This window comes from Megalops cyprinoides, chromosome 18, assembly GCF_013368585.1.
Source record: "Megalops cyprinoides isolate fMegCyp1 chromosome 18, fMegCyp1.pri, whole genome shotgun sequence".
Classification (NCBI taxonomy): domain Eukaryota; kingdom Metazoa; phylum Chordata; class Actinopteri; order Elopiformes; family Megalopidae; genus Megalops; species Megalops cyprinoides.
Window position 1 is genome coordinate 16741076 of NC_050600.1, and position 13427 is coordinate 16754502.

The 13427-nt window shown below is 41.4% G+C and overlaps 1 protein-coding gene across 1 annotated transcript; it reads right to left on the reverse strand.

Annotated features, from left to right (window-relative positions):
- Positions 1 to 74: 74 nt before the first annotated feature.
- Positions 75 to 6911, reverse strand: LOC118793628 (dnaJ homolog subfamily B member 14-like). Its single transcript, XM_036551855.1, has 8 exons — positions 6724 to 6911; positions 4414 to 4588; positions 3065 to 3210; positions 2391 to 2576; positions 1942 to 2030; positions 1661 to 1770; positions 1191 to 1363; positions 75 to 897 (listed from the first exon to the last, which is right to left on the reverse strand). Exons 1-8 carry the CDS (start codon positions 6854 to 6856, stop codon positions 773 to 775), a joined length of 1137 nt encoding a protein of 378 aa, XP_036407748.1. The 5' UTR covers positions 6857 to 6911; the 3' UTR covers positions 75 to 772.
- Between the last annotated feature and the right edge of the window lie 6516 nt (positions 6912 to 13427).

The window sequence follows — 13427 nt, forward strand, 5'->3', positions numbered from 1 at the left end:
CAATGTAAATATCAGACTTCTTATTGACAAACATTTCAGTAATAAGTTAAACTTTATTCAAATCATTATTCGGGCAATGGAGACAAACCTTGTTTTCTAAATATCTCAATAGTTACTCTCTAACGTAAGACATTCAAAATGAACATTTGTACATAATTGGTGAATTAAACAGTTAAATATCCATCCTCTGTGGAGTTTCAGTGCACTGTCTCTTTGGCCCATGTTCGGACTGTGGTCACCTTTCCTTCACTGTTCTGGCTCAGAGTTAGAGCCGCTTGGTGCCTTATGTTACAGCGTGAGACTGAGGCAGTATGCCCTCCACACTAACATGTCTGTGGGCTCAGCAAGCCTCTGCTAAAAACCCAAAGATGTGTTCAGAACAGAAAAAAACAGGAAGCCAGGTAAGGAAGTCAAAAGCATGAAATGCAAAGAGAAAGGCGTTCTCCTTGCAATCCAAGGAGAGCAACAGCATGCCTCTGGGGTGGAGTGTTTTTCAGAAAAGCGTAATCTTATTCCAGGTACCTTATTCCAACAAAAAGAAAAGGGTGCGGTCACATTTTTTTTTTAAACAGAGATTTTTTTTTTTTTCTTCAGATGAACTACGATGCAGCACTGTGGAGGAGGTGAGGGCAACAGAGAACAACTTCCACAGTAAGGCCTGTGTTTTTTTTTTTCCCCCAAGATGGTTTTCCTCTGAGCTATGTTCATAGTTTTTGTAAGTATACCTATTCATTTGATATATATTCTAAAAGAAAGTCCAGACAGGGCCGGCTCATCCCCCACGGTACAGATCATTTAGTCTGTCCAGCTCTTTGCAGTTGTCCATGGTCATGAGCTCCGCCTTCCTGCGCAGACGGTCGTCTCTGTAGACCCTTGCAGCGTACAGCAGGTCCGTCTCTGAAAGGAGGAAAAGAGGGAGGTGTCACAAGTCTGCTGAACACAAGGTAATGGCTGTTTACATCCCTGTATAGGTTTCACCATTTTCCAAAGAGGTGAAGGAGATACAAGTATTGTGCACAAGTGTGCTGACTACATTTATAAGACAAGGTAATAAATCCAGTTTTCAATTAATTTTTTTAATGTTTACCATTTAATGTTGACAGCTTAATCAACTAATTCTGATCATTTCAGGTTGTTTTTTTATGTAAGCAACTACAAAATGTCATTTCAAATGAATGGAAGAAACATACTTGTTTGCCTCTCTTTCCAGCAGTTATTTCTGACATTCGAAATATACTCCTCCTCCACATCCTTCTCGATTTTCTTCAGGTCTGCCCCCTTGTACTCTGATTTGAATTCTCGGGTGACGTAATAATTGACACGAAGGTTCTCCGTCTGCCGTTTCACATTATGCCCTGTGGACCTGCACACAAAGCAAACACAGTATTCAATACATACCTCTGCTGAGGTGATAATCATCTGTTTAACTGTGCATTGCAGTTAAAGATATGCTCAAGACTGAACCACTGCCAACACTTACTATTGCCATGCAACATACCAATAGGCTTTTACAAATATGGTCTTTCCAGGGATGACTGATAAATGGTTCAATCAGACAACCAAATGCTTTTGTGAGTTCAGTTATTCTAATCTTGGACTAGGCCAATCACGAGGGTTCGTTCCTCATGCCGTAGGCATCTGATTCAGCGAGGGTACATACGGTCTCGAGTAGAGGCTGTACGGGGGAGTTGACACCATCAGATGGCTCAGAATGGACACCAGGATCAGCACCAGGACGGGCATGAGCTGGATGAACATGGAGAAGCCGCCCTGAAACAGAGAGACGAAGCGGAGCGCTGCGGTCACATGATTTGCCCCTGCTCTGACAGGAAGTGAGAGCTGCGGGCACCAGGGCCTCCAGCAGGAACAAACCCAGTCTCTTAATGAAACCTCAGTGTGCAGTGTGCTGTGTGTGCGAGGACAGCGGGCGGCCGTACGTACGTCTCTCTCCTCCTGCCTCTCCCTCCGCGTGTGGTTCGGATGATGCTGGCTGTACCGTGGCCTGCCATTGCTGTAGGTGTGTGCAGCAGCTGTGGAGACAATCACAGACAGTCACTCGCCTGCAGTGTGGTAAACCAGTCTTTCAGCCTGCCTCCACAGGGATTCTGAGAAATGCTACCTACGTATCACTGAAAAACACATGAATAATTAATGAGACAATCAGATTCCGAGTAACTTATTAGTTCCACAAAGTGCACTACAAAGATAGCACAGAGACCTCAACCACTTCCAGCTACTTGCTATTTTAGAAAATATAGCCTACTAATACATCATTTGAAAGTAGAGTATGTCAACTTGCTAGTTCCTGAAAAACATCAGTACTGTGCTAGGTAAATCAGAGGCTGGGGAGGGCCAGCCCAGCCTCTGCACCCAGGAACCGGCAGACGTACTGGAAGGGAATCCGCCCCCAAAGAACATGTTGAAAAGGTCCTCAGGGGTGATGTCTGCCTCGAATCCCCTGTGGAACTCGAACCCTCCGTGACCGTGGCCCGGGCTGACCGGGTCCTCTCCTCCGGTCAGGTCGTACTGCTTCCGCTTCTCAGGGTTACTGAGCACCGCGTACGCGTTGCCGATCTCTGAGGGCACATAACGCACACCATTCACATCTCAGCCAGTGGGACTCATAACCAGCCCTGCCACAATGTTCTGCACTCGGGCGACTGAAAGGGACTGAAAATGCTGCACATATTGTACACGGCAGTTCACAGTCATCTTTTCAACAGCCAACTCAATCCACGTATTTCACTGTCATAGAACGGAAAATGCTTCGGCTGACAAGTACTCCGTTCATTTCAGGTTTGATTTGTTATCCTATTCTTCACAGGAAGTATTCCACTTGTGAGCAGGAATATTGTTTTCACAAACAGAGCTGAAGGAAGCCAAGCTTAAGAATTTGGCCAGGTTCTGTGTGCACAATATATGCAAGCACCGTGTGACACACTGTACTTTGTGTCATGTCTATACCTTCTACACCAAAAAGATGCTCAACTGCAGCCCACAGGAGGGCATTACTGCACCCTAGTGGTGGAGGAAGACACTGCATTGGTGTGGGAGGCTTCATTACTTTTGAAGGCCTCAGTTGCTCCTGGAGCATGGTTCTTATCGGGGTGGAACTTGAGCGCCAGCTTCCTGTAGGCCTTCTTCAGCTCATCCTCGCCGGCCTCTTTGCTGACCCCCAGAACTTCATAGTAGTCCTTGCACTTCTTAATCCTGGATGGATGGAGAAATACAACACAGTGAATGCCTTCACTCAGTCCAAGTTAAACACTGAACACATGTGACTTACAACTGTAGTTTGCATTTCAAAGTGCTCCCTGGCCCTCAGTGACACTGCTATGTAAATCATCTGATGAGAGAGCTCTTCCTACGCTCTGGCTCTCCGAGCCAAAGACAATTGGTTACAGGGAGAACTTTGGACCTGAATGAGCCCCCAATCAGAACACACTCATGGCGAGTGTAGTTAATCTATTGAGGACACCCTATCTTGCCATAATACTAATGCATCATTCACGACTGTAACAGAAATGTTGTTCTGCTATTGTTTAAACATTCAGAAACAAGGTCACCACAGAACATGATAACGATTATTTTAAAATGTGCAATGTAAATAAACAGCAAAGCTTTGTGTGCAATGACCTGATACTTCACTGTGGATATGAGGGTGTAAAAACCATTCCTGAGACTGCATGCGTACAATTCTCTCAGTGTATTTCACAGGAAACACACATCTGTGTCATGTACTTAGATGAATAAATGTTGGTTAACCACTCTGCTATCTACTGGCGCTACTGATAATTTAAATAACTTCTTTTACGTTATGTGGCAAAACAGTATGTGGTCACCCCAAGAGACAGACATCTGGCAGTTCCATGGTAGCTACTAACCTACATCTGCCTGTAGCCCATAGCCATTAGCTAGTCACTGCTTTGTTTCCAATAATCTGATATTAACTAATTTATGAAGAAAAAAAAAAACATATATATGGAATTTGATAGTGTATTCTGGGAAGAGTTCATTTTCTCAGCCTACTACCTGTTGCATGCAGGCTTGCTGTGATTAAAAAGGCCAAAAAGTCTTCATTAATATTAGCCACAGATCCACTGTTATTACAATCATATTTTCTCACTGTTCTCATTGTGGGCGAGGGCTGTTATCCATTCACAGCTGGCTCATCATTCACATCCCTGTTTGAGAGTGGCCTGCTGTGCAAAGTAAGTCATGGATGCAAAGTAACACACACACACACACACACATAAACACACATATACACACACACATACACACACACATACACACACACAGACACACACACAGACACACACATACACACATACACATACACACATACACATACACACACACACACACACACACACACACACACAGTGGAGTAGGAGGCAGTGCCGCACTCACCTCTGCACCCCCTCCACCTGCTCTTTGCTGAAGCCCTTGGCTGGCTCCGCTCCCCCCGCATCCTGGCTGTCCTTCTGGGCTCTGGCCTGGCTGCTCTCGGAGCTCTCCGCCCGCCTCCTGCAGTGCACTCCGTTCCCGGCAGAGTTCCCGTTCCTCATCAGCGCGTCCAGCAGCACTGAAACGGAGGCGGCGGCGCACACGCGCGCGCTCAGAAACGGCGGGACTGCCACCCTCCTCCTGCCTTTCGCAGGCTATCGCATCAACGGTAACCAATCCTTTAATGAAGGCTGCATCACATGCCAATCTAATCTGAGGTAATGTCAGTGAAACTCAATATTATATGCACCAGTCTGAGCAATTCTCTGAATACAAAGGGACAGCAGTAATCCATTTGGCTGTGTAGCCTGTCTAAAAGCCCACCTAGTCTTAGATTTTGTATCAGGTACATTTAGCTACACCTGTATTTGACTAGACAAATTTCATCTAAAATTTAATTAAATTAATGATAAAAAATCATCAACGGTTACATCTTGAGCATGGCAGCAATATTCACACTTGGATATTTCACATATGTAATATCACGAGCTATGATATTACAAATGTCAACAGATCTGCTAATGCAAAACAATCACCTGAAACCACAAGTTCCCTGACATATTTCTGTTTGTGTGATGAGGTTCAGAACAGTGAACGATTTATTGAGCCTTTCAATTTCCACAGATTTATTGCCGAGAACCCTCTAACAACAGGAGATATTCTTTATGACAGTAATTAAGCATAGAAAAAAACCTTAGTCATGACAACTAAGGTCAGCTGTTAACCTTATTTGAATAAAACTGCAGTTAACATAAGAGAGTGGATATGCCCCTTGACAGGAGACATGTGAAATCAAACTGAACTGAGTTCTTCATTAAAAAAAAACAATGTTACATAAGAACAGTCCAAAAGTTACTCACAGGGAACTGCATTCAAAACCTCTACGCGCTCAATGCTCCCCTCACCAATTCACTTTTTGCCCACTGTCTGGAATTAAAACTGAGCAGGAATTTGAGTGACTGGAAGTGGAATCATATTTTAATATTGTATTGAAAACTAATAAGCTGAAATTAGATCACTTAAATGAGGCAGACCTGTAACTGAACTGACCCCACCTCTGTAGAGCTGGTGACTGGGGGGGTTGATCACTAAACCTTGCGTGTCTGTCGTATACTACCAGTGGGACCAGGCCCGTGTGTTGCTGTCCCTGGGACAACAGTGTATAATGTGCACCTGCAGTGGATGGCCACAAGGTTCGTCCCTTACTTGCCAAACTATTTGAATAAACATCGTCAGCCTTACCTTTTCTGCTAATGATCAGCTAACGGCTACTTTTTTTTACAGCAAGACGTAAAAATTAAACATACTAGCTACTAGCCAGCCCCATCTCAAATGTGGCTAGCTACATAGGTCAGAATCACCTGGCAGGATTAATTCAGAAGATATCAATTCATCATTTCACCCAATTGAATCCATCTCAGTAACTGTCTGGCCAGCAATATCGCAGGAATGTGTGACCATCGATGATAAACACGAAAAAAGATTTTAAACGGATTAACGTGGGGGTTTACATTCCTCATCTAGAACCTTTATCGCAGTACAAGAGGGCAAACTGGGATAGTTTAGCGACATTAGCCAGCGAGCCAGTTGGTTAAAAAATGAAATTTCCCGTTCCCATGATGTTCGTGAAAAATTACAATTTACTACACATGTCACATGTCATTACGAACAGTGGCCTATCTTGCCAACAATCCAAGTCAACCACCCCCCATTGTCAATGATGCAACACTGTACCTAGCTAATTAAATCTAGACACGTACGTAGCTAGCTAGTTAGCAGACAGTAACTTACTAGCTAATGTAGAATGTCGAGTCACAGAGCTTTTGTTTATCCAACTACCAACCGACCGAATTGGCCAACTAGATGTGTACCCAGTCTGGGAATTAAGCAACAAATTAGCTGGCTAATGTCCTTAGCTTGCCAGGTAGCTAGGTCTATCTGAAATGGCAACAGCAGCTCGTTTGCTAGCTAGGTTCAAACAGTAAGACCCTGACATCGACATCTTCGGATAGCCTCATTGATCGTACTTATAACCAACCAACTACAGTAGATAGCAGGCCAACCGACTCTAGCTCGCATTTCTGGAAATAAACAGTCTAACGTTAGCTGGTTAGCAAGTTACAATTAAAGCAGCTAGGTAGCCACCTAGCTAGCTATGCTACATAGCTAACATTACCTCTCGGAATACAGAGCCGGCTATCACGGTTTGCTTACCTTTCGCTTTATCAGTCGGATAAAGTTTCTCCGCTTTATTGAGGAATTTCAAAGCCTTTTCTTTATCTCCTACTCCAAGAGCATTGGTTGCTATGCGAATACATTTTTCTGCTTCGTCCTTATTCCCTTCCATTTCTGCTCTTCTCCCCAACCCTAATATTCAGCTGAGCTGACAGACTGCAAACGAGCAGTCCTTCATCTCAGGTTTCACTTCCAGCACTTTCGTAGGCGATTAACATAAACAAAAAAATACTACAAATAATTAAATAGATAATTAAAATTTTTATTTAAAATATGTCATATAACTACAGTGCATTGTAAACTATGTTTTAAAATATAGTCCGGATTTTAATGACGAATCAGCTTCAGTTTAGAGGTAAATATTTAGGACGCATATAAACTGCGCAGATCTGCAACGCTGCAAAAACGGTGCTTGGGGCGTTTTGTAAATGATGTTGGGCGTTGTAATCCTCGGGGTCTGCGCATATGAGTTATCTCATGGGGAACAGCGAATGAGATTAGCCAGAGGCTCTGTTGTCGGGCGTCAGACACGCGGGCCCACGTTCAATTTAAAATAACCTAAGCCAGGGGCTCGTGCGACTCACTGTGCCATTTAAAGCGACCTACACTGAATGCGCGTCAGTGAATCTGCCCAGAATTCCACTCAACATGGAGCCCTAAACACGTCTATTTCTGCGTGCTTTATGACAGTCACATCAAAGCAGGTGCTGAGCAGATCAACGTGCCAATATCTGGCCGGGATGTGCTGATTGTAGTAAATACAGTTTGTGTGGTCATCACTAGATCTGATCGTTGATCATATCCACAGCAGGTACAGATCTAAGGGTAAGTATAGCGCCTGTTCTAAGACGATGCCCGTGAACAAGCAGAGCATCTCCACAGCAAGTGCGCAGTATGAAGGCTACTTGCAACGGGTGACATCACAACCTGTCCCCCTTTGAACCAAAAACGAAGCCACCTTTCTCGTAGCAATGCGCAGCCTGTATGTGCGCATATATTGAATATCAGATCCTGACCTGCTAGATTTTTTTCTTTTGATGGATTTGCGAGACAATTGCCTAATTTTGGCTTGTTCAAATAACCCACCCTGAAACATGTGTAGTGTGAGCCTGAAAAATGTAGCCAACAAAACGTGCAATCCCAATGTATGTAGCCTACATTTCTTGGAAGTTTCGTTTATAAGTCGAAAAATATGAATATTCGTCATGAATCGATTAAAGTGCGGTGAACTGGGTGTACACACGTTACAGTTTTAACCATGATTTAGCTCTTTGAATATCCTTACAAGTTTTCAATGATTTGTGTTGAAGTTGCATGTGTGTGCGCCGAAATTGTGCATTGGCTAAAGAAATCTTCTTAGAATTGATTTGTCAGTTTTCGTGAGTCATGGGGGCAGCCAATAAACATTAACAATTCAAGAAGAAAATCTGTCAAGAAGCAACATACAATGATGAAAAACAGGTCGGTTAAACAGATGTGACAGATGGACAGATGTGGACTATGAGGAATTTATTGAACAGTGACGACAGCGTGCATGTTTATGATAAATTCCATGGTAGCCCACTTGTAAATTGTGTCAGTTTCATTTACGATATACTTTCTTGTGTGTTTTTATTATTATTGTAATATGTGTACTAGGCATAAGACTTAGTAAATCAGCAAGACAGGAGCATTAACGTATCTCAGATGGAAATATTTGTATTTGACAGCAGAAGGACCATGATAGATCCAACCTGCAGTGACACTTGTCCATTACAGACACCTCTCAAAATGTGTCTGTAATGGAGCAATGTGCAAAATATCTATGCATCATCTGAAAATACGTTACAGGTGTTAAATATACTTGTCTTCTCTGGCCTCTCTTGCTAATTTATTAAGTCTTATGCCTCGTACACATATTACAATAATAATAAAAACACACACAAGAAAGTGTATCGTGATGAAACTGACACAATTTACAACCATGGTAGCAGTTTTTGGGCAGTTTGTCCATTGACTGGCTCAAAACTAACCCAGACACCTTGGTGCTTGTGTGAGTTGTCTTTGAAGGGTTATCATTCCTATTTTGTGTACTTAGAAGCAGAAAGTGTGATACCATCCAGACTTTTGTCTCTTTGAGATATGCTTCAACTCTGGAGATCTGGAGATATTCACCTCGCTTTGCCAATACATATCACTGTGTATCCTCAGTTTGGAAACAAAAATGTATGCCCTGAATACAGAGGAGGTCTCCAAGTGGCAGCATGTATAGGGAGAAGAATAAAGTCTCTAAGACTGAGACTTGTGGGACACTATGTTTAACTTGACCTAAAGGTGGATTTAAATGTAAGCTGTGCATTCATTGGTATGAATAATTAGGACACTGCTATTCATTGGGGAACAACACAAAAAGGTTTTTTGTTTTTCCCTGTTGGCAGTTTATCAATTGCATTTAGTTGTTAAAATGGCCAGCTTGTCTCACACCAAAACTAAAGACACACTATCTACTACTGAGTTAAAAACTAAGAGGGCCTATTATGTTGGTTTGGGGGAAGTTCCCATGGTTACAGGGATGGGTGTGGGCCTCTGTTCCACTTATTTGATTTGATGACAGTAGTGTTCTAGCCTACAAAACGTCATTGGACACTCTGGTTGCTTGCGGGAATATGAGTGTGAGTACAGGTGTCTACACACATGGTTTTGAGAATAACAGTGGAATATTTTAACAGCTGGCCAATAGCCCTGACCTCAACCCAAGAGAACATCTTCAGGATGGATTAGAATGCAGAAGTAGAGCATGGCCAAGATGGCCCTTTTCAGAAGTGCTGCTTACTGATGCTTTAAAGAAGGAGTAGGTCACAACACTACCAGCTTTCTACCAGAAACTAATAGACATTCTTCCACAATGCATTGAGGAAGTTATTAAGGTCAAAGGTTGGCAAACATGCTATTACTTTATAGTTGCTGTTCACAATAAGAAAGCAAAATCCTGGTGTTGGTTACTCAAACCCATGGCTTTATTGTTCAGGACCCTGAAGCTGAATTCTACACTGCACAGCAGGCAAAATACACAGAGTTGAGCAGAATATATATATATTTAACATTTCAAAATGTGATTTACAGACAACAGGCACTGATGTCAAAAGAGTAGTAATATCATTAAAAAGAAAATTTGAACTTAAATATGAAAAAGCCATAACGAAAATGAATATTACACATAAATGCGCATAAAACAGAAACAAAGAATCCCCCCCCCCCCAAAAAAAAACAAAAAAAAAACAGAAGAATGTCATTTGGGGAAATATGAAGCTGTGAAGAGTCATGAGACAGCTTCTGAATGGGACTGAACCTGTGTCTCCAGCACCTTACCAGATCAGCGGAAGATCTGGGGTTCTCAACATGGCAGTTTTCAGGTACTAGCTACTCCAAAGCCCTGCGCGATACAGTACAGATGCATCAAAGCAGCAGTCTTATTAATAACTTTAAATAAATATACTTAATGTAGTTAAGTGGAGGAAAGGTTGAAGCGTTTTCCTATGCCGTGTGAGTACCATACTGCATACAGAGACTTTAGAGTTCCCAGTATGCAGAGCTCAAGCTTCATGTCTTTTTCAACAGTGCCCTCTTGTGAGTGCAGAGGGAGCAGCAACAAAAAAACATATCAGTCATTAAAGTGATGGAAATATTACTATATGTCACCAAGCTGTGGAGTCAGTTGTCATTTCAGGGACTGGTACTGTGTCTAAACACAAGATTTTAGAGGATTTCATTCAGTGTGCATGTGAACAAAATTCAACACACCTCTAAAACAAATAACCCTTATCATTTCTGTGCGTTAACATGGTTGTCTTCGACATATATTGAGCTTTTGTATGATATCATTTACAGGGAGATGCGGATAACATTGAAATACATGTTTGTATACCTTTATGAAGTGTCTTCTCTTAAAATGAAAATAGCTGACTTTGAAATACAGTGAAATACAACATAAATAAGCAATATATCAATTTTGTGTTCTCTATAGAAAATTATCTTGATTGATTCCATTTGTTTTCATGTCGACAACAGTATATGTTATTCTTTAAAAAAAAACAAACAAAAAAAACAGCAGAAACAGTGTTTTCTGGAAGTTTTACACAGTCCATTCAAAGTATGTATATAAAATAAATCTATTGTAATATATGAGACCTACTTGTTCTTGAAAGACTGAATATTACATTAATCTATTCCAAAATAAAGATTATACTGTATAAACACATACTGCATGTATATTAGATAAGCAGCGACTACTTAATGGCTTATAATGACTTTGTACATTACTTGGAATTAAATGGGTAATTTGACTGAAAATATATAACATACATTTACAGATTTTCAAGAGTTTCAGATTTTATTCTTATATTACCAGAACAAGTGTTCTTGTTCATTCAAACAGCTCTCTAAAAATTGTTATCGTACAACTCCTCAGAAATGTTTGAGTTCAAGCTCTGTTTCGTACAGAATAGTCTGTAAGATTAGAATTCAAGTTTCCAGCAACACACTTTGTATATAAGCAATGTTACATTTTCTTAGACACCATTTTTTGTTAATTTCAGCGACTGCCAAATGCTGTGTAAGTAACTACAAGTGGAACGTATGCCTAATTTTGTTCTCCAGAGTACACAGCAAAGTGCACTGTAGTTAGAATCTCAGCCTTGGTCTTGGACTGTAAGTTTGTGTTGAGAGCAAGCTCAGATTGTGAATCTCACAGTGTCAGTTTACTGATTGGCCAACAGTTCTGCTTCAATCAGAAGCACTGCATAGAGGAGTCATCAGAGACCGACATGAAATTGACAACGTGCCTCTTTGAAAGGAAAAAATTACATTTTTGCATCACAAACGTGAAATTATTAACAATTCTATTACCCAAAATCTATGTATCAAGTATTTATTTTTATTTCTTTTGTCACTTTTGTTCCCTAAATAGGAATAATCCCTCCTTCCACACCATGGCAAATGTGTTTATTTGGGACCTAAATAAAAGGCCAATGTGTAGAACTATGTGCAATATAAAATAAATGCACTCGGTAGGGATATTCAATGGACTACTGTTGCCTGATTATTATTGCTATTATAATTTTTTCTGGAAATGGCTACTGTCATGTTACTGCTATTACTGTGTACAATGCACTAGGCACCATAACACATCACAGTATTACAATGTCAGTTTAAAAAACAGTGACAGCACTAACATGTATTAAAGACTATTCAAATGCTGCAATTATTGCACTAGCTTGACAAGTCCTTCCATTATACCATTAAACATTATCCTGTTAAAGTGTGATAACATCTTGTGACACCTGCAAAACCTTATATTCTTGAAACATTACACAGAGAGAAGCACAGAGACACACACATTTGGTCAGGTAGAAAGACAGCAAGTTACATTCACATAGACTGCCATTTAATGTACTAAACTGTGACAACATGCCACCACTCCCGCATTAGGCCCTGTTCTGGTACCAAACTGAGCACTTTGCTTCGTTCTCACAAATGGAAGAACACATAAGGTAGGTAGACAGAACAGCAAATATAGCTCATTGTGTAACCAAATCCTAAAGGAAACCCTTGAACTTCATTTCCTTAAAGACATGGAAACAATTTCCATTGGTTATTAATAACTAAAAAAACAACACCAAACTAATGGAAATCATCATTGTGGAGTGTAAACTGACCAATGTCTCAGCTTCCAAGGACTGAGGACCACTCCCTTGGTGGAGTAATGCGAAGAAGCGTTCCACTATGAAACACGAATATACAATGTGCTAAACATGATTGAAAAACGGTCAAATGTGCAAATACCGGCAATGCCCCTTCTGTCGCGGTTTTCTTTCCTGAGCCGCCTGTGCTCGTCACAACAGGAAGAAGGCTGAGCTGACAATCTTTCCAAGCACTTCGCTCTTTGGTTTCAGAGAGCAGGAGATCCCCTGCCTGCATTTTACTGCTCTTCTCTCACGCCTGAACACTTTGTGGTGGGCCAGGTTTTAAACAGGGACACACAAACCCAAGGGGTTCCCCTTCCCAAAAACGAACCAAAATGATTTTGAGGTTGCCACAGTTAGGTCTACAGCTTGTTAACTTGACCTTGGGCTCTTTAAGAACAGAGGAGAGTGTGGTAAGTAGTGCTACCTCCATCTTTGCTGCATTTCAGCAGCTCCAGAGGTCAAATGTGTAGACCCTTAGCTTCCTGCCAGAGGAGACAGGCACAGGACTGGCAGAAGACAGTTGAGCCGAAAATAGGTTATCTTCAACTCGATCTACCAACTGAAACTAAAAGGAAGCTGTGTCAGGGGGTACATTTATTTCCAGCTCAAAGATTGTGTGTCATTAAGTGTAAGCTACGCTGTACAAGGCGTAGAGCTGCTGTAATGATTAAAGGCAAACACATTACTTACTGTTTGCATCAGAGTGGATTGCTTCCCATCAACAGATATTTTTGGGTAATGTCTTATGGGTCAACATATGGGTCCTGTTTACCCTCCACCTCAACTGTTCCAATCTCTTACAGTATGAATTCTCAAGTGTTTTTTTATTACCAAACAATACAACTGCTGAATCTGGGGTTCTTGGTTTTGTGGCACAAAACTAGAATGAGACGTCAGCAGTGTGCATGAACAAAAGTGTATTTTATATTTATGGTTTCCTGTCTTATTCTTGCCAGCTTC

What these genes read in the sequence shown, in the direction of transcription:
- LOC118793628 (XM_036551855.1), bottom strand. Translation starts at nt 6,856, where the DNA reads ATGGAAGGGAATAAGGACGAAGCAGAAAAATGTATTCGCATAGCAACC. An exon ending in CAGGTGGAGGGGGTGCAGAG is followed by an intron (nt 3,211 to 4,413) that starts GTGAGTGCGGCA and finishes CCATCCATCCAG; the next exon opens with GATTAAGAAGTGCAAGGACT. An exon ending in AGAGGCAGGAGGAGAGAGAC is followed by an intron (nt 1,771 to 1,941) that starts GTACGTACGGCC and finishes TCTCTGTTTCAG; the next exon opens with GGCGGCTTCTCCATGTTCAT.